The sequence below is a fragment of the Camellia sinensis genome, chromosome 1, assembly GCF_055761805.1.
Source record: "Camellia sinensis isolate YWXY chromosome 1, ASM5576180v1, whole genome shotgun sequence".
Lineage (NCBI taxonomy): Eukaryota > Viridiplantae > Streptophyta > Magnoliopsida > Ericales > Theaceae > Camellia > Camellia sinensis.
In genome coordinates this window covers 21,812,689-21,835,210 of record NC_138961.1, presented here as the reverse complement: position 1 = coordinate 21,835,210, position 22,522 = coordinate 21,812,689, and the positions used below count along the sequence as shown (strand labels likewise).

Below are 22,522 nucleotides of genomic sequence, written 5' to 3'. Positions count from 1 at the left end.
AAAGACGTAAGTCTATAGCCTCTCACCCTACATATAACACTGACCGCTTCCCGTCAGCTGAAAAAGCCAAGTTATACCGCGAGTCCTACTCCTCCCGCTCCATCCATCTTGAACGAAATGTACAAACCTCCACCTTTGAGTCCATTTCTATCCGATCTTTCTTTGATTCTTTGGGTGGGGATCAGGTACTTTTGTTCTCTGGGTCACAAAATCTTACTTGGGTACGGGAATTTTATTGCAATATGGATGGTCTTAATGACATTGGAACATCTTTTAAGACCTGGGTTAGGTCCAAGGAAATCACTGTTACCACTGACCTTATCCGCGAGATTTTAGAGATTCGTGAGAGATTTCCTATTTTTTACCCTTTTCCAGTGCGCCCTACATGTGATTTTGATGAAGTTGCTCAGTTTCTGTGTGGTTGTCCTCGTTCTTGGCCTTCCGGTTCCTTGATCAAACAGCATGAACTTCTTCCACAATTTAGGTTAATCAACTTAATTGTGTGTGCCAATATCATTGTTACCACTCACTGCTCTGAGATTAACCAAGATCAAGGCTTTGTTCTTCAGTGTATAGCCCAAAACTGTCCCATCGATCTTGCCACTCTTATCATTCAGAAGATGGTTGCTCCTTTTGAGCGCAGCAATCTTGGCTTACCCTATGGCTGTCTCATTAACTGACTTTTAGCAAAATTGAAAGTCCCTGCTTTTGATGAGGATGAATTTGCTTCTCCTTCCCGTCCGTTTACCAAAAAAACTGTCTCCCAGAGTCAGTCTCACATTAGGGGGATTCCTTCTGGTTCGGGTAGATCTGGTGCAGGTCCCAGTGCTGTTGCGACCATGGCAGAGGAGGCCGAGTATGATGCTGCTGCTGGTGGAGATCTTGGTGAGGGGGAGCAGCACCCTCCAGTTCGTACAGTTCGTGGTCAGCTTCAGTTCCTCGAGCGCTCTATTGGTTCCCGGTTTGACCATCTTGAGGCGCGGATGGATATATTTGAGGCTAGACTCACAGATCTTGAGACCACTACCGATGCTCGTTTCAGTGCCTTGGAGGCTTCTTCCCAGCGGATTGAGGATTCTGTGGCACAGTCTTCATCCCAGTTGGCTCAGATCTTGACCTTGCTTCAGACCCCTCCGGCTCCGTGATCTTTGCTCTTTGCTAGTTTGTTTTGTTTCTCTTTCTTTTGTTTCCTCCCGGACAAAAAGGGGGAGTGTTTTTGGTGATGTTTTAGCTGATTTTGGTACAGTTGATGTTATGTTTTGGCTGATTTTGGTACAGTTGCTTTTATCTTATCCTTCTTTGGTACAGTTGGATTGTTTTTTTGTTTTGGATGGTTTTTTTTTTTATAGACTTGTCATTGGTTATTTCTTATTTCATCCATCTAATCCAGTTCCACATATTTTTGGTTGGCTTGTGTGTGGTTGTTTTCTTTCAGGATAGTTGTTCACAAGCATGGATTTGGATCGTCATTGGTGGTGTTGTTTTTTTTTGGATTTATGTTGGAACATTGTTTTTAGACTAGTTTGGAATATTGTTTGAGTTCTTTTGCGATTTTGTTAGGATATCTGTTTTAGAATGGTTTTGTCCGGGATTTGACAAAGGGGGAGATTGTTAGGACCCTTTGTTGTCAAAATCCATGGATCAAAACCAAGGTTGTTACAGGTTTCAGTTTTCCAGTTTTTCAAATTTTGGTCTCCCCGCTCGAGCGGGAAAAGGGACGCTTGAGCGGGGATTGGAAGCTCTCAGCATCTCTGCAGTCGCCTGAAAAAGTACTGGATGGTGTGATTCGACGCTCGAGCGTGGAAACTGCCGCTCGAGCGTGAAGCCTATATGAATCACACAATTTTGTAGCCTCCGCTCGAGCGGGAATTCCCACGCTCGAGCGGACCGCGCGATCCCAGATTCTTTAAATTCGCTTGTTGGGTCTGTTTTAGGATAACTTTTCCTAGATCTTTTTCAAGAGTCCTAGGGGTTTGTTTGAAGTTTTCTTCTGAAGTTTTGGTGAGTTTTCCTTGATGTTTTGAGAAGAGTTCTTCACTCATGATCTAAAATACATACATCAAGGAGTTGGTTACTTTAAATTCAAGAGAGAGATTTCTTCGGTGGATTCCGAAGATTCAAGCGTAGAGTTTCAAAAGGCGTTTGATTCTGTATGTAGTCGTTAATTCGACAAATGAAGTTGTGTAACGCCCTCAAAATAAACCCAATATATATATATCATTGACATGCACTATTAAAAGAAAACAATTCATTAATTCATTCATCAGAGTATTACTAAATAAAAGCATTACATGTAACATCGAATAAAATGCCCTACAGGCTTACATCTTTCCAAGCCAACACTTGGATACAAAAAGATGAGTTCTAACTCAATACAAGAAAAGCCCTAGGCTTGGATGTTTACATGTACTAATAAATAAAGACAATTAACTAAAGATAGTCTTCGAAATCCAAATCCCTTCCAAGCTAAGTCCTTGGAGATAGCTTATCACCTGAACCTGAAAATGATGTTCCCATATAGGGTGAGCCACAGCCCAGTAGAAATATACTAAACCACATATAAGCAATGAATAAAGCAATAGCATTCAACAGATGGTTAACCAAGATAATTAATTACTTCATTTTACAGTCTCATGACACTATTGTCTAAGACACGTTTTACTTTCCAATTTTATCAACATGGCTCAGAACCTGGCCAAACTTACAACAGTGAATTATATATATCATCTTCACATTCTCCCAATATCAACAAAAAATGAGACTCAAGCTCAATTCAAAACACTTCATACTTCCAGATTGATACACATTTTAGTGCTGTATCAATAAAACACTTCTATATAAATAAGCACACATAAAAGTGATGCTAATGGAGTCCATCCCCTATCTCCTCCCAAACAAAATCCGGTTTAGAGGTCCATCCCCTATCTTCCCCTAAACCGTGGAGTACATCCCCTATCTCCTCCCACACACAAAAACAATGTATGCAAATGCAATGCTCAATCAATACACGTATTTTCTGTATCAATGCAATAGTCAAAATTAATGACTTAACCAATGTGATTAGTTTCAATTATTCCTAATCCACATGCAATGTCTACAACAATCACGACTATCCTCCACCGATAGCCCAAAACAGTTATTTCTAAACTGAAAATAACCATGTCAACAATTCAATAGACAAATGATTCAAATTATCCAACTACGCCATTTAATCAATGATTTCCCCAATTCCATGAATTAATTATACAAATTAATTTAATAATACAACTAGGGTTTTTCCCAAAATTTACAAAGTATCCCCAACATATCAAAATACCAAAACTTAGAACAAAACCTGAGAAATCTAGAAATCCCCTAGATGTTGATTTGTGATTATGTATCAATTTTAAGCAGAATATAACAATCCCAATCAAACAATCAAGACAAAGAGACACAGCGATTTAACGTGGAAAAAACCACAATTGGACACCTCCAACTGTGATCAAAAAACCACGGGCAACAGCCACAAGAACAATCCACTAAGAAGAATTAAAGGAATTACACAGGTATACTCTCAATTACCTAGCGAATCCACAACGCCTAATTGAACCAACCTCTATGTGCCTCTTCCAACCCCATCTTCACCACGGAATTGTCTTTCTGATGAGCCACTCCGGATTCCACCAAAGCTTCAGGCTCGAATTCTTCAGAATCCACAACTGAAGAATAACTCTCTCTTTTGTGTATAACAAACAAACCTTTGATGTACTCTCTTTAGATCATGAGTTGAATACTCAATAAAAACATCAAAGAAAACTCCCAAAGTATCCCCAGATATAAACCCTAGAAACCAAAAAGAAGATCTGGAGCAGTTATCCTAAAAATCTGACCCAATACGCGAATTTATAGAATCTGTCCCGCGATCTCCGCTCGAGCTCAACACAGCCCGCTCAAGCGTACTGACCAAAAACTGCGTGCGAATAAACTGAGATGCGCTCGAGCGTAGGAGAATCCGCTCGAGCGTAAAATCACACCTTCCCCGCAGAGATGCTGAGAGCTTCCAATCCCCGCTCGAGCGTCCCTTTCCCCGCTCGAGCGGGAAGGCCAAAAATGGAAAAACTGGAAAAAAATAACATGATCGGACAGGCAACTTTGAATGCATTTTGAAGGCCAAAAATGGAAAAACTGGAAAAAAATAGCTCGATCCCCGTCATAATCAGCGAAGTGGCAATCTTGAAAGCTTTATCATCACAAACTTCTCTGAAATGCTTGATTCGGGTTGGATTCGCATCTAACAACTCATAGCCTCACTGAAATAAAAATGCGAATAAAATTACAACTCAAAGGAGTTTTGTCAAACGGGATTGCCAAGAAATAAAACCTAACAATCTCCCCCTTTGGCAATGCCGTGACAAAACACACCTAACAAATAAAATCCTAAACACCCCAACCCATTACAGCCAACAAAAGCAACTTCTTTTTTCAAGGTCTTGATCTGCAAAATAGTTATTAGTGCCACAATCTCCAAAACAACTATTAGTCCCACAATAGTATATGAAAAAGCAATAGACATATGACACGATTATCTTGAAACATGAGATGGAAAACATGAATAGATGAAAACTAAGACTCATGAACAACAACTCTCAAACAACAAAAGCAAGATCATAAACCCCACAAGCAATGATATGACGATGTAAAAACCATGAACATACAAGAAGGGCAAATAGTGTATAGCAACATGCAAAACATATAGCCAATCTCCCTTATCAGACATAACAAAGTGTTCATGCTAAACAACTCTTGCAATGAAAAACCAAACTCACTTACACACCCAAATCAAGATGAACCAAACTCCCCCTCACTAAAAGCAACCACAAACACTGAAAAACAGTGAACAAGAAGAGAATGATAAAAATAATATGGTGGAGCAAGTAAGGAATTTCAGATTAGTACCTTAAAACACATAAGATTATCCAAGAAGCACCATTACAAGAAAACACAATGTGCACAGTCTGTAGAAGATTCCTCATGCAAGAAAGTGATGCATTATGTGAAAAGCATAGATCCCATGATAAAAAGTGTGTGTGTGACGCTTGGAGTTCGACAAACACTAGATTCAATCCTAGTAGTGATATGAAAGCTGGACCTCCGACAAGAGAATCTTAAGCACGACAAAGGAAAGTCAAACCACTAGGAATCAAGGGGTATTTGGTGAGTAAAGGCGGAGGCTCCCCCTCAATCAATGAATCTTTTTTTCTTTTTCTTTTTCTTTTTTTTTTTTCTTTCTTTTGTATATTTTGTCTTCTTCTCTTTCTTTTTCTTTTTCTTTTGCACAATCATTGGTGGCTGACACGCTCAAGAGTATGGAAACCGAACCAGAGAAGCATGGATATAATAATGATGGCCTGGTTGGTGACTCTGAGGTAGCCTTTTCCTCATGGCTGGACTGCAAAGAATAGAGGGGAAAGCCATGGAGGTGCAAAAAAGATGGTAGGTGGTTAAGAGACTCAACATCACCCATGATATGCTAGTATAGGTCAATTCCTCTAGAAACACAAAAGATCAATGACAGAAGTCCATAGAAAAAAAATAATCACTAGGGCGGAAGACTCCAGAATTTGCTAATCTAAGAATGTGTACAGAATGAGACATACTAATCAAAGAACACACACTCCAAAATGAGTAATGACCACAGAAAGCACACACATATTAACATGTAATGGATTTTCTCATCAATTCCAATATGTACCAAGGACCACTCAAAAATTTCAAGCTTGCAAAACCATACTAAGAAAATCTTTTTGGAATTTTTCTTTTTTTTTTTTTTTTTTTCAATTTTTTCTTAACCAAAACAAGACAAAAAACAAACAAGCACACATTAAAAGACCCGAAAAAAAAAAACACACAAAAACCTATAAACTAAAACGACCAAACAAATTAACACAAGTCAACTTTTCTCACCCAAATCTTTTTGGTCTTAACAAAATCAGGTCTAGCGGTCTTGGTAAGTGTCGTGGTGTAGTGAACACCCGCATGAATCTTGGTATTCCGCCTAGACATGTAAATCGAATTTCTACCCTTTTGAGGCACTCTCCCATGCAACTTATAACAATAAGGGTGAATATGACCATGCATACCACAATGATGACAAATAAAAACAGGGTGTACCTTCTTTTCTTTTACCTTACCAACTCTAGGGAGTTTGAGAAGTCTTTCATCTTGTTGAATCTTTTGTCCTCCCTTTCCTTGAGTTCTTGTATCATAATATGAGGAAGCAATCCGTTTTTGCTCTTTCTTACCACCAAAACCAATGCCACTCTTGTCACAACTCATTTGTTGAGACCCAATGATATCCTCCAAAGTCTTTGATCCTTTGTTCCAAAGACCAATGGTAGCCATAGCACACTTGAGCTCTTCCTCTTTCTTGACCATTAGTTCTTCCAAAGCAACTTGTGACATCTCGAGAGATTCAATCTTTTCTTCATACATGACATGGGTTTGCAGTAGCTCATTCCTCTCCGTCTCACAAGTCAACAGTTTTGCACAAAGAACTTGTTGATCATCAGCTGCCTTGATGGCATTAATCCTGGCCTCGGAAATTTCTTCCTTAAGTTTGACATTCTCACTTTCACATGCTTTGAGTTTCTTTGTGAGTTTGTCATTCAATTTGAATAACTTAAGAGACTCCTTATACAACTTTTCATAAGCTTGCTCAAGCTCTTCATGATCGCTCTCCGAGGATTCATCATCAGTGATATTCTCAACTGACCTCTTTGGAGAATCTGTTTGTCCTTCAGCTTCAGAAGTCGCCATGAAAGCAAGAAATTGTTTATGACCCTCTTCGCCTTGACCTTCATTGTCACTTTCATCTTCATCAGATTCAGATTCATCATCCCAAGTGATGGCAAGGGCTTTCTTCTTCTTCAAACGAGTGGGGCATTCTTGAGCAAAATGGCCAAATCCTTGGCATTCATAGCATTGGAGTCTTTCAGAGTTTCCTTGTATCATTCCTTTCTCCTTCTTGGCTATAGAATTAATTTTGAGTTTATCTTTGCCTTTAGATTTATGAGAATGAGTAGATTCCAAAAGATTAGGATTCTTTTTCAAAAAAGATTTTTTAAATTGTTTAACAAAAGCAGCCATAATCTTAGAATCTATATCACAATCCTCATCAGAATCCTCTCTAACTTTATGAGCATTACTAAAAGCAATATCTTTTTGTTTCTTTTTGAAATTCCTATGTGCTTCATAAGTTTGAAGGTTTCCAACCAACTGATCCAGCTTGAGGTTGTCAACATCTTGAGCCTCCTCAATAGCCGTAACTTTTGGTTGGAACCGATCGGGCAAGGATCTCAAAATTTTTCCCACAACTTTGGATTCTGGAATTTTTTCACCTAAATTGAAGCTGGAATTTACAATGTCACTCAACTTCGCATAAAATTCATCAAAGGTCTCACTATCTTTCATTGAAAGGTTTTCGAAACTAGATGTGAGCCTTTGAAGTTTTGAGCGTTTAACAGAAGGAGTGCCCTCATGAATAGTTTGTAAGATATCCCAAGCCTCTTTTGCGACTTCACAATTACAAATACGACTAAATTCTTCAGGTGTGACGGCGCAAAAGAGAGAATTGATAGCTTTACTATTCCAGCTACTATTTTGGTAATCAGTTGTGTCCCACTGATCAATTGGTTTGGGGATTGTAACTCCATCAACAGTAATTATTGGTTCAGTCCACCCATTCATGACGGATTGCCAAACTTTTTCATCAATAGATTTTAAAAAAGATCTCATCCGAGCTTTCCAAAAAGGATAATTGGATCCGTCAAGTAGGGGTGGTCGAACCATAGAATTTCCTTCACGAATTGTATCCATTATCACAAATCAAACAAGATCTCGTTCTAAAAGAAAATATTTTTTTTTAAAAAAATAGAACGACCCGCTCTGATACCAATTGAGAAATCTAGAAATCCCCTAGATGTTGATTTGTGATTATGTATCAATTTTAAGCAGAATATAACAATCCCAATCAAACAATCAAGACAAAGAGACACAGCGATTTAACATGGAAAAAACCACAATTGGACACCTCCAACTGTGATCAAAAAACCACGGGCAACAGCCACAAGAACAATCCACTAAGAAGAATTAAAGGAATTACACAGGTATACTCTCAATTACCTAGCGAATCCACAACGCCTAATTGAACCAACCTCTATGTGCCTCTTCCAACCCCATCTTCACCACGGAATTGTCTTTCTGATGGGCCACTCCGGATTCCACCAAAGCTTCAGGCTCGAATTCTTCAGAATCCACAACTGAAGAATAACTCTCTCTTTTGTGTATAACAAACAAACCTTTGATGTACTCTCTTTAGATCATGAGTTGAATACTCAATAAAAACATCAAAGAAAACTCCCAAAGTATCCCCAGATATAAACCCTAGAAACCAAAAAGAAGATCTGGAGCAGTTATCCTAAAAATCTGACCCAATATGCGAATTTATAGAATCTGTCCCGCGATCTCCGCTCGAGCTCAACACAGCCCGCTCGAGCGTACTGACCAAAAACTGCGTGCGAATAAACTGAGATGCGCTCGAGCGTAGGAGAATCCGCTCGAGCGTAAAATCACACCTTCCCCGCAGAGATGCTGAGAGCTTCCAATCCCCGCTCGAGCGTCCCTTTCCCCGCTCGAGCGGGAAGGCCAAAAATGGAAAAACTGGAAAAAAATAACATGATCGGACAGGCAACTTTGAATGCATTTTTGCATTTTGCTTCGGGGGCGCTGCCCCTCGACCCCGCCGTGGCGCTGCCCTGGACCCGCCACGGGGCGCTGCCCCCTGGACCCCCGCGAGCTGACCGGGCAGCTGATCCCCGTCATAATCAGCGAAGTGGCAATCTTGAAAGCTTTATCATCACAAACTTCTCTGAAATGCTTGATTCGGGTTGGATTCGCATCTAACAACTCATAGCCTCACTGAAATAAAAATGCGAATAAAATTACAACTCAAAGGAGTTTTGTCAAACGGGATTGCCAAGAAATAAAACCTAACAAAACCTATAAAATGGAGTAGGAAATCCCTACCTCAAAGAAAACAACCCAAATGGTGAAGACAGAGATGAGTGCCCAAATACCAATGTGCTCCAAATCGCCAAATGTTCAGATTAAATGAAAGTCCTTGACTCCCTCTATATTTTTAATAAAGCAACTAGGGTAGAAACACCCTCTAAATAGATCAAATCTAAGAAAGAAGGTGAGTAGGGAGAGAGAGAAGTCGGACCTAGGGTTTGGAATCAAAAGAAGATGAAAAAAAACTGATCAAAACCCGCTGCTGTGTATATAAACTGGACAGGCTCGCTCGAGCGAAGACTTGGTCGCTCGAGCGACCAGACACAAGAAGCTACGCTCGAGCCAAGGAAGCCTTGCTTGAGCCAGCAACCCAAAAGCTCGCTCGAGCGAAAGAAAACTCGATCGAGCGAAGAACTCAAACCCTCAGGTCTGAAACCAGACACACGCTCGAGCGAAGGAACTATAGCTCGAGCGAAGGATGAACTAACTCGCTCGAGCGAAGAAAAGCTCGCTCGAGCCAAGAATGCAAAGCTACAGGTCCATACTGGACGCCATCTCTCGCTCGAGCGACCAAACCCCAGCTCGAGCGAAGAACCAAAACGACATCTCGCTCGAGCGACCAACTCCTCGCTCGAGCGAAAAACCAAAAACCTGGACAGCAACACTTGGTTTCTAAACCCAACCAACCTGAAACAAACCTGCCCAACACATCCTATAATTCCAAATGAGAAAATAAAGGACAACAACAACAATTATACAATGACAGAATCTACGGAACCTAAGTCCGGATACAATAATCAAATGGGAAAAGACCGGGGTCGCTATAAGTTGTGGATTCAACTTCAGGATTGATCAGTTCTGAGATGAAGGCGGGGTGAAAGAGTTGCAGAAGATTCGAAGACAAATTGACTGAGTTGGGTAATTTGTGTATTATCTTTGTAATCTTTCTTCTTCAGTAAGTGGATTGATTAGTGGCGTTTCGCCTGTGGTTTTTTATTACAATTGAAGGTTCTTCAATTGTGATTTTTTCCACGTAAAAAATCGTTTTTGTTGATTTATTGTTTATTCCAAAAACAAACAATCTAAATCACTTTCGTAAGTGCTAGTTGATTTAGATTGTGTGTTTTGGATAATTGGGATTTGGAATATTATAATCTTGATCTAATCACGAATCACTTAGAATTTTCACTAAACATAAGATATGTTTGGGGATTTATGTGGTTTCAATGCCTAAAGCAGTGTATCATTACTTTTCTTAAATTGAGGAAGCAAAAAAAAAATTAAGGTTATGGAAGAAAAAAAAAATTAAGTAAACCAATTTATTTTTTATCTTTTCCGCTTCTTTTTTGTTTTTTCTCACAAAAATGAAACAATCTTGGAAAGTCAATTCTTATATCTTTTAAGGTTATTTTCTTATGTACATTGAAATATTTCTTTATCATATCTATCTTTTGATAAACAAAGGTTAGCTTAGTTATATCTTGGAGACATTTTAGTGGTTGACCACCTGGTGGATGAATTATTTTTTATGAAATTATTTGTTGGCTTTTTGATTTTAGCGGTTGACTTTAGTGGTTCACTTTGTCCACTTTAGGTGTAGAAATATATATTTCCACCCTTTGCTAATACATATATGTCTACTCATTTGCATTCTTTGCTAAGAAAAATGGTAACATTTATTAATATTTTCTTTTGTTGTTGTTTGGAGTCAAATTGTGTTACCAATCCCTGAAAATGTCCTCATACAGACTGATTTATTTTTTATTTATTTAATGTTTGGAGTGAAATTATTATTTTAAAACTATGTAGATGTGCAAAGCTTTTGTTATTTGTTAATTTTAATAAATAGATTCTTGGAAGCAAAGTACTAAGTGATTGATGTGTTTTATTGAAAGTTTCCGTTGGAAACACAACTCATTTTGATAAATTGTTTAATTTTAGTAAAATTTGGTGGCGGAAAATGATTGGTAGGTTATTAGTTTGGCATCTGCATATCTATGTGATTTTTTATTAATTTCTTGAATGAGCTTCAATACAATTCAGTAGAGCTTAAGCCATCGATATGTTTGATTCCTAACAATAATGTAGGAGCCATTGATATGTTAAGTATCTATTGATTGCTTCGTTCGGTTTGACTTGGTGAATTAAAATATGCTATGTATTTAATATTTATTTTGTTAAGTTCACTTTTGTATTACAGGTTTTGACAATACTAAGCTGCATCAACCTCTAAAATTTCTAGCCATTTGTTATATTTATATAGATTTACAGTCTAAATGTGATGAGATATAGTGGGATAATGTGTTTCAAATATAATGTGTTTAATATGTTCCGAATAATGGGTCTCAAATATAATGATAATGTGTTTCAAATATAATTTTAAGTTCCAAGTTATCCTCTACCGTCTATAACTTGTTGTTTAGTGGAAGGAGCTCTCAACTTTGCTAAATAAACTTGCAATAGGCTTTGATAGTCAAATATGCCGGTTTTTCGACTTTTTTTGGTCCTTACTTTGCTGATTTTTGGATTTTCTGGGTGTTTGATTATTGAAAAAAATAGAGGATAATTTCATAACTTCTAAAATTGTGAGATTGGGGTGGTTGAGTTTGACTTTATTAAATTACAGAGGATAATTTCATAGGTTCTGAAATTGTGAGATTTAGTTTGTCCACTTCAGGTGCAACAATATATATTTGTTGACTTTACTACTACACATGTTTCTATTCATTTGCACCCTTTGCCAAGTTGGGATAATGTGGCATATTGGACAATTTTAATATTTATTAATTTGTAAGAAAAATAGTAAGATTCATTACTACTTTATTTTGATGTTGCTTGGATTCAGATTGTGTTACCAATACCTGAAAATGTTTGGAGTCAAATTATTATTTTCAAACTGTGGATTTATCGCAAATCTTTTGTTATTTGTTAACTTTAATAAATACATTCTTGGAAACACAACTCATTTTCGTGGCGGAAAATGATTGTTGGGTTATTAGTTTGTCATATATGTGATTTTTTTTTTCAGTGTGATTTTTTATTAATTCCTTGAATGAGATATTTTATCATATGAATTAACTGTGGATTTCAAAATGATTGATGATTTTTTATTAGTTTGTCATATGAATTAACTTTATAAATTTTGCAGTTCCATTTAAACATCTTTTAGTTCAATTAAATTCAACAAAGCTTAAGCTATCAATAGGTTTGATTCCATTTAAGTATCTATTGATTGCTTCGTTTGGTTTCACTTGGTGAATTAAAATAACTTTTGTATTTACATAAGCTATGTATTCCAAAACCTTTATAGGTTAACTTTTGTATTATATATTACTGGATTAATATGTATTTACTGAAGTCAACTTTCATATTACAGGTTTTGGCAATACTAAACTGGAATGACCTCTAACATTATGGATAATGTAAGTTGTCTTTTTTAAAAAAATTGGTACATAGATTTTAAAAAAAAAATTTATTATAGTTTCTGATTATAAAAAAAAAAATTCCTCATTTTTTACAGCTAGATGGAGACTTACAACGAACTATAATATTCGTTCCCTTTACTCATCGTCTTATAAAATTTCATTTTGTGTACATATTAGCTACTTATTTGTTTTTGTATGTATAGGTTCAGTTTCTTCAACAAAGAAATGTCGGTGTAGTGATTCGTGATGAGCATGATTTCAATGTCATTCGTATTTCTAATGTCAGCCCAAAAATCATTTTCTTATCATTTTTTTTATTTATTTTTATTTCTTATACTTTGGTTATTTCTTAGACTTTGGTTATTTTGTAAAGGCAATGGAAAAGGAAAATGCAAAGGCAATGTCGAAGGGAAAACAAAAGGTGTCTTATGCTTTCAAGGGCAAGGGAAAGGAAAATGCATGTCCAGCGGTATAGTTCTTAATGGTTTTTGTAAAGTGTTTTTTTTTTTTTTTAAATTGTTAGTTTTCGTATGTTTGTATTTTAAGCCGTAATTGTATGTCGAATTGTTTATTTTAAGCAATAAACAATTGTTTATTTTAAGTCATAATTGTAGAGTATTTTTGAAAATGCATGTCCAATTATTTATTTTAAACCATAATTGTATTTTTATCTTTTAAACTGTGTACTTTTGTAAGTGTCTCCTGTATATATGTGGAAATCTGCACCACTTTTCAATGTAAGTGGGTGGAAATTTTGATTATAAAGAGATAAAGAGAGGAGGGAGAAAATGGGCAACAATTTTTTTTTTCCAGCTATGTGAATGGGGATACTTTATGAAGTTCATAAGTTGGCCGAACATTTGTTTGTTTGTATAACAAAACCACACAATTTATTATATAGATTATAAATGACAAAAGTGACTAATTGTAAGGGCAAGCGAAAGGAAAATGCATGTTTAACGATATGGTTGTTATTGATTTTTGCAGAGTTTTTTTATTTTTTATTTTTGTATCTTCATATATTGTATTTTATTTAGCCATAATTGTATTTTATTGTATTTTATTTAGCCATAATTGTATTTTATTTTTGAAACTATGCACATTTTTTAGTGTCTCCTGTATATTCTTAGGAAGAAAGAAATATATAAGGGATACTTTATGAAGGAATATATAGTGAAAGGAATATATAGTGTCTCCTGTAAGTGCATGGGCCCTACAAGAAAATGGGGATACTTTATGAAGCCCATCTGCTGATCGAACATTTGTTCATTACTATTACAAAACCACACAATCTACTGGTCGAACGTTTATTATTCTCATAAGTTGGTCGAACATTTGTTCATTAGTGTAACAAAACCACACAATTTATTATTATTATTATTATTATTATTATTATTATTATTATTATTATTATTATTATTATTATTATTATAGCAATCCTGGTCTTTCCTCCATTGGTTATTGTATTCCGAACTCGGTTCCGTAGATGTTTGTTGTTGTATAGGTTTCATTTCCGTCCTTTGATTCCTTGTATTTGAGTTTTGGGATGTGTTGGGCAAGTTTGTAACAGGTTAGGTGTGTTTTGAAACAAATGGTTGCTGCCCAGTTTTTTGGTGTCTTCGCTCAAGCGAGGCTTTTGTCGCTCGAGCGAGCTCTATGTTTTAGTCACTTCGCTCGAGCCAGGGTTCCTTCACTTAAGCGTACGTTTGCGTCTAGTTTGAACCTGAAGGTTGTGTTTCTTGGCTCGAGTGAGCGAGGACTATGTTTTGGGTTTCTTCGCTCGAGCGAGCTTTTCTTTGCTCGAGCGTGCTTCTGGATTGCTGACCTAAAGCTTCGTGTTGTTGGCTCGAGCGAGGCTCTCTGCGCTCAAGCGAGGTTTCTTGTGTCTGGTCGCTCGAGCGACCATTCCTTCGCTCGAGCGAGGCTCGAATATATCAGTTCGCAGCAGCAGCTTCTTCTTCACTTTTTCACCATCTTCTTTACACAAACCCTAGATCTGGTTGCTTTTCTCTCTCTATACACCTTCTCTCTAAGAATACACCTAGTTCTAGTGCGTTTCTATCCTAGTTCCTTTGTAAGAAATGTAGAGCTTGGTGTGGGCTACGTTTTGATCCGAAAATCATTGGGTTTGGAGCATCTTGAGTTTTCTTCATCTTCTCCATTTGGTCTCATCATTTGAGGTAGGGATACCCTACTCCTTCTTATGAGTTTTGACATAGATTTTAGTCATTTTGTATAAATGATGGATTGTGGGAATTTTGGAAAAGTTAGAGTTTGTTTTGAAGTTATAAAAAAAATGGGGGGGTTTTAAATTGTTAAACTCCATGTGTATGTGAGACCTTGGAAAATGGTATTATTATTGTTAAGTTGATGAAATTGAGCCTTAGGGTTGGTATTATAAAAAGGAAGAAAATGCCCTAATCATATTGAATAATTAATTTGAACAATTAATTTGGGGAAATATGGAATTGAGTTGGAAATCATGAAATTGGGAGATTATGAGATTGAATGTTGTAGTTGGATTGATTAATCACTCACTTATGAAAAGTTATTAATTTATCTGTTCGATGAATTTATTATCTGTTTAGAAATAACTGCTTGGGCTATCGGTGGAGGATAGTCTTGATTGTTGTAGACACTGTATGTTGATTAGGGAAAACTGAAACTAATCAAATGTGTTATGTCATTGAATATGACGGTTGAAGTGCCACATTGAATATGTGCCTGGATTGATCATTATATATGATGAACTGTTTAAATACATTGCATATGTATCTTGTTTGGGAGGAGATAGGGGATGTACTCTCAAACCTATTTGGGAGAAGATAGGGGATGGACTCTATTGATAACTAAGTTGGCCGGAGTGTCCAGGGTAAAAGTCCCGAAATCCTAATTACGTTTGCATAACGTAGATAATTGAAGTATTGAAGTATTTTTATATGAGTCGTAGTCTCATTTTATAGCGATCCTGGTTGTCCCTTTACTGTTCTGTTGTGTTCCGGACTCGGTTCCGTGAAGTTGGTAGTGGTATCCATCTTGTTGTCGTCCTTTAATTCCACTTGATTGAGTTTTAGGATGTTTTGAGCAGGGTTGTTACAGGTTGGTTAGGCCTTGGTTTCAATTCCTTGTTGTCCAGTTTTTAGGCGATCCGCTCGAGCGGGTCTTCTTGTGCTCGAGCGGGGATTGCACACCTCCAGTATTTCGTGTTCCTGCAAAACTTCTGCAGATGTGATTTTTACGCTCGAGCGGGTTTGTTTACGCTCGAGCGGTAGCGCTCGAGCGGGTTTGGTGGCGCTCGAGCGGGTAGTACTTTCTAGGTATAAGTTCTGGGAGGGGGAAATCTACGCTCAAGCGGATTGGTTTTCACGCTCGAGCGGATGTGCTTTATTCTTGTGTCTTGGCGCTCGAGCGGGTCTTTTTGCGCTCGAGCAGACCTAGTTTTTGCTCTTGACACTCGAGCGCTGTGTTTTCCGCTCGAGCGGAAATGTCGTATATCAGTTGGCTGTGGGACAATTTTAAATCACTTTTCCACTTCACTTCTCTCTCTTACTTTTCCAAAAACACCATTGTTGAGCTTCTCACTCTAGAGCTCTACCTTCTCTCTAGGTATTGATCTAGTAGGAGTGATTTCCTCACATTTGGCCTTTACAAAAGAGTTGTTGATCGTCGAGGGCTATCTTTTGATCCGAGAAATTCGTGGTTTGGAGCATTTTCGTTTTCTTCACCTTCTTGGTTGGGAGTCATCTTTTGAGGTAGGGATAACCTACTCCTTACTATGGGCTTTGTCTTTAAATTTTAGTATTTTGAGATGTTGGGGTTGGTTTGGTAATTTTGTGAAAGTTTGGGGCTTTTGTGTAAATTTACAAATGTTGGGGTTTTAACTATATAAAAACCTAGATGCATGCTTGGCATGGAAAAGAGAGAAATTAATGTTAAAACATTAATGAAAATGGAACCTAAGGGTTGTAATGTTAATTATGGAATATGCCCAAATTACATTGGTTAATTAATTTGCATAATTAATTATGAGAAATAAGGAATTGATTTGGAAAGGTATGGGATTGAAGGGTGTAGTTGGATTATTTATCGCTCATCTAGTTGAAATGCTGATTATATATCCATTGTTGCATTTATTTTCTGTATAGAAATAATTGCTTTGGGCTATCGGTGGAAGATAGTCTTGATTGTTGTAGACAATGCATGATGATTAGGCAAACTGAGACTAATCATTGGAATGTGTCATTGAGTATGATGGTTGAAAGAACACATCAAATTTATGTGTTATGTGATGATGTGTATAATTATTGTTTATATGCATTGTGTCGTGTTGGAGGAGATAGGGGATGTACTCCACGGTTTAGGGGAAGATAGGGGATGGACCTCTAAACCGGATGTTGTTGGGAGAAGATAGGGGATGGACTCCATAGATAGAGCTCATATGCTTATCTAGTAATGTGTTGACAGAGCTCATATGCTTGTCTTTGGAAGTGTGATAGTGCTCTTATGCATATCTATGGAAGTGATGATATAGCTTGTATGCTTATCTGTTGGTGTGTGATATAGCTAGTATGCTTATCTATTATGAAATGGGAAAGTGCTTAATATGAGTTACTGTCTCATATGAGTTGTTTGGCCAGGTTCTGAGCCATGGTTATAAATTGAGAATTGAAAGGAATTGGAAAATGGATTGTAACATGGACTTATATGTCATGAAATTGTAAAGTGTGATAAGGGAAAGTATCAGTGTTGGCCATCTATCAACTGCTAATCTTTTAGTCATTGTTCATATTTGGTTTAGTGTATTTCTACTGGGCTGTGGCTCACCCTATATGGGAATATCATTTTCAGGTACAGGTAGCATGCCACCTCCAAGGACGTAGCTTGGGAGGCTAGAGGCGGGCGGACTTTTGTTGTTTAGTTTCTTTGATGTATTACATGTATATTCAAGCCAAGGGCTTAATGTGTAAATGAGTTAGCACTCTTTTGTTGTAACCAAGTGTTGACTTGGAAAGCTGTAAACCTTTAGGGCATTTGCTTTTGTCGTTAACATGTAATACTTTTTGGTAATGAAACTCTGATGAATAGAAGAAAGTGGAGCTTTTATATATCAATGTATGTCTATATTGATGGGTTTAATGTTATTATTTCGAGGGCGTTACACATTTGAATTGTGGATAATAGAAGTGTTTTAATATGAGTTGTAGTCTCATTTAATTGTTTGGCTAGATAATGAGCCATGTTTATAAGTTTTGAACTGGATAAGTAAAGGAAAGTGGAATGTAACATTGACGTATTTGTCATGGAACTGGAAAGGGTTGTAAGTTGGTTTACAAGTGTTAATCATTTATTGAATGCTAATGTTTTAGTTATCTCTCATAATTGGTTTAGTATATCTCTACTGGGCTCTGGCTCACCCTTTATAGGACATCATTTTCAGGTGCAGGTGATATGCCACCTCCAAGGACGTAGCTTGGGAGGCTTAGAGGCTGAAGGATCTTTTTGTTGCTACCTTTTTGTATTACATGTAAATCAAGCCAAGGCTTATTTTGTATAAAGAGTTAGACTCTTCTTTTGATGAACCCAAGTATTGACTTGGAAAGTTGTAAGCCTGTAGGGCATTTACTTTTGTTGTCAACATGTAATATTTTTGTACTAAATACTCTGATGAATGGAAACATTCTTTAATCTCTTATGTCTATGAATGTCATGAATGTTGGGTTTATATGCTTTATTTTGAGGGCGTTACAATTATTATTGTTATTATCATCATCATTGTTGTTATTATTATTATTATTATTATTATTATTATTATTATTATTATTATTATTATTATAAAACCATGGGTAATCATGGGCAAGAGTATAATACTTTTTTTTTTGGAAGAGAGGATATAAAAATAGAAAATGGTATTTTCTTTGGACAGTGGAAAATGGTACTTGATAATATTTTCATTTTAGGCATCCAATGATTTAATATTCATATTTTAGGGACCCAATGGTTATGTTATATCAAGTGCTGTATTAGCTCAACGTGCACGACGAAAACATGAAAGAAATGAAAATGCATGCTCTGCATATCAATCGGGACAACGCTTGCGACAGGAATGAGAGAGATTAGGAGCATATGTTAAAGACTTTCCTTCATTAACACTGAGTCGTTGTAGTCACGCTTGCCTAGAACAGGGTACAAAGACACTTGCGGATACTTCGTTGGCACAAAAATGAACAATGGTTACACATGCATCCACATGTTCGTTCTCTATGGAAAGTACATCTTTAGCTCGGAATTGGTAAAACATGTTTAATTCTTTAAATAATACTCTTACTTTTACATGTGTATAAATTTTAATTTATGCACAACAAATAGTTGTAGGCCTAATTCTACAGTCACATTTCTTCAAGAGGATCTATGTGCAGATGATGAATTAGAAGATATGACTATAAGTACTGCGATTAATACTATCACACATGAATTCATGTCGTCATTCTCTCGGTAAGATGGATATGTTATGTCTTTACTGTTCAGCCTTACATTAGATGGACGAAAAATTAGCACAATCATCTCGAAAGCGTTCCCTATTTGGAACTTGCTGTTGAAAAGGAAAGACTAGGCTACCTTTGCGTATGACACCTCCTCCACCGCTTCAAGCATTATATGATGGGAATGATGATCAAGCAAGATCGTTTCGACTTTATACTCGAGTATACAATGCAGCCAATGCTTTTACAAGTCTTGGTGCTACATTGGATCCAAGAGTACTAAGGGGAAGCGGTCCAAAACCATTTATTATCTATGGGGAATTGTGACATCGAACAGGATCACTTCTACCACAGCCAGGTCAGGATGCGACTTATGCTCAGTTGTGCATTTATGATCCTAATTCAGCTTTAGAAGTTCGAAATCGTAGAAATCCTCACTTACGAAGGGATGTTCTCAAAACTATTCAAGATAGTTTGTTGCAAGTTAATGCATTTGTAGACAAATTTCGCCAGGCTCATGCAATTTTAAATTAATTAGCCTTCACTGGACAAAATCTACCTGTTCATCTTCACTACAGTTCAGCAACAGACCGACGACGGTATAACCTACCAACTGCTGATGAGATTGCAATTGTAATACCAGGTGATGGAACCGAGGTTACTGGAATGAGAGATGTTGTTTTACATCTACAGGGAAATAATGAACTGATGCAAATTAAGGAATGTCACCCAGCGTATTTGCCATTGCATTATGTTTTATTATTCCCGTATGCTGAGCTCGGATAGGAACCTGAGTTGAAATTGTAGGACGTTAAACATGATCAGCCTTTAACTGATCGACTTACTCAAATGGGTTTTTATAGTTATCGTTTGTTTGAGTGACCTACAGAGTATTCAATAATTTTGAGAGGTGGAAAACTATTCCAAGAGTTTTTGGTAGATGCTTGGGTTGCAACTGAGCAAAATCGGTTGACGTACTACAAACTTAATAAAAAAAAAATTCGGGCTGAACTTTACCAAGATTTAAGCGATATTGATCCAGATGACTTGCGACCTAATCAAATTGGTCAAAGGTTTATTTTGCCATCTTCATTTACTGGTAGTCCTAGACATATGTTTGAAATCTTTCAAGATTCAATGGCTATCATGCGATACAACCAGCACCCAGATATTTTTCTCACCATGACTGCAAATCCCAATTGGCCAGAAACTACTTCAACATTATTACCACACCAAAAAGCTATTGATCGTCCTGATTTGATTGCCTGTGTTTTTGAGCTAAAAAGAAAGTGTTTGATGAAGGAGATAGAGACAAACAAAGTGTTCGGTAATAAAGTTGCACATGTTTTTACAATTGAATTCCAAAAACGAGGCCTACCACATATGCATGTGCTTCTCTTTCTTAAAGGTCCAGACAAAATTCGAACATGTGCTCAAGTAGACAAATTAGTTTGTGCAGAATTTCTAGATCCAAAAGATGATCCTCCACTTTTTGAAACTGCCAAGTGTTGCATGGTACATGGACCATGTAGTGCTCGAAATCCCCAAGCACCATGTACGGAAAATGGTAGATGTACTAAGAAATACCCTCGAGCCTTTGCAGAATCAACAACTATGGACCAAGATGGATATCCAATCTATCGTCGTCGCAATAGTGGTCAAGTATATACTGTGAGAGGACAGGAAGTTGATAACAGGGATGTGGTACCATACAATGCATATCTTTCTAAACGGTTCAACTGTCATATAAATGTAGAAGTTTGTGCTGGAGTGAGATGTGTTAAGTATATACATAAGTATATTTACAAGGGTTATGATCGCACAACAATGGTTTTGGGATTGATTAATGAGATCCAACAATGTCTTGATGCGAGGTATATTGGACCACCAGAAGCTGCTTGGCGAATATTCGGTCATCATTTGCATGCAGAGATGCCAACAGTTGTTTGCTTGGCACTTCATCTACCTGGAATGCATCGTGTTCTTTTCATTCCTAATGACTCGTTGGAAATGATTATTTCTAGAGTTGCGCAACAAAAATCGACTCTTACTGGTTTTTTTTTATTATTGTGCTTCCAATGAAAATGAATGTCAATTCACTTACCAAGAATTTCCGCAACATTTTGTTTGGCTTAAGTCAGAACATAGATGGAAACCAAGAGAACATGGATATGCAATTGGTAGAATGTACTTTGCTAGCCCTAACTGTGTTGAAAAATTTTATCTGCATTTGTTGTTGACTGTTATCAAAGGGCCAAGATCGTTTCAATGTTTACGTACAGTTAACAATGTTTTGGATGGGACGTTTAAATCAGCATGTGTTGTAAGAGGACTCTTAGAAGATGATGAAGAATGGATACAGTGCCTGAAAGAGGCTGCAGTTATGAAAACCAGATATCAATTGAGGAGACTGTTTTGTATTATTCTGACCCAATGTTTTCCACTGCAACCACATGCGTTATGGAATCAATTTTCAATGCATATCTGTGATGATCTTGCACATAAGCTTCGTACATTATTTGCCATTTCTAACCCAACTGAGGCTCAAATTGAAGATTATGGTTTGTATCTTTTGAATCAAATGCTTCAAGAATCAGGAAAGAGTTTAATTGACTTCCCGCCCATGTCACAACCTACAGCAAATTAGAGTGCAACAGTTGGTAACCGATTGATATTCAAACATCAACAACTACAAAATGAGGCACAACAGACAGATGTGCAAATTACTATTGATCACCTCAATAATGGACAACGAACTGCTTATAACGCAATCACTTCTTCAGTCTTTCAAAGTAAAGGGACTATTTTCTTTTTGAATGGGGGTACCGGAACAGGGAAAACATTTTTGTACATACGATTGCATTAAAATGTTGCAGCCTTGGCCATATTGTTGTTACTGTGGCTTCATCTGGAATTGCATCATTGCTATTAGTAGGAGGTCGCACTGCACATTCAACATTTTACATTCCATTAGATGTCTTGGAAAATTCAGTTTGTGGGTTTAACAAGCAATCATTACAGGCTGAATAGTTTAGAAAAATAAAACTCATAATTTGGGATGAAGTTCCTATGCAACATAGACATTGTGTTGAGGCGGTTGATCGCACACTTCGAGATATTTGTGATTGTGAAAAGCCATTTGGGGGTATCACTGTTGTTCTTGGTGGAGGCTTTTGACAAATCTTACCAGTTATAACCAAAGGAGTTCGCGAGCAAATTGTGAATGCATCATTGAGACACTCTGTTTTGTGGAAGGATCTACATGTTTTATCTTTACATTTGAATATGCGCTTGAATCATTCAAACCTTGGAAATGCTATTTTTGCAAAATTCTTGATGGAGGTAATACTCATTCGAACTTTGATTATATCATTTGAGGATACTTTGATTACACGATTTTTTTTTAATTTCTTTTATTTTATTTATTAGGTTGGAACCAATCCGAAAGAAATCATTAAAATTCCATCAACAATACACAAATGCCAGGATCTAAAGGAATTACTCTCAACAGGTTATCTACAATTGGATGTGGCAGATACATCAACCCCATCATTCTTAACAGAACGTACA

The 22,522-nt window shown here is 37.0% G+C and overlaps 1 protein-coding gene across 1 annotated transcript; it reads left to right on the top strand.

The window, feature by feature from the left end:
• Positions 1-19,096: 19,096 nt before the first annotated feature.
• On the top strand, positions 19,097-21,982 carry LOC145822710 (uncharacterized). The gene is made up of 4 exons (XM_082920513.1): positions 19,097-19,244; positions 19,290-19,424; positions 19,842-20,955; positions 21,829-21,982. Exons 1-4 carry the CDS (start codon positions 19,097-19,099, stop codon positions 21,980-21,982), a joined length of 1,551 nt encoding a protein of 516 aa, XP_082776639.1.
• Positions 21,983-22,522: the final 540 nt, after the last annotated feature.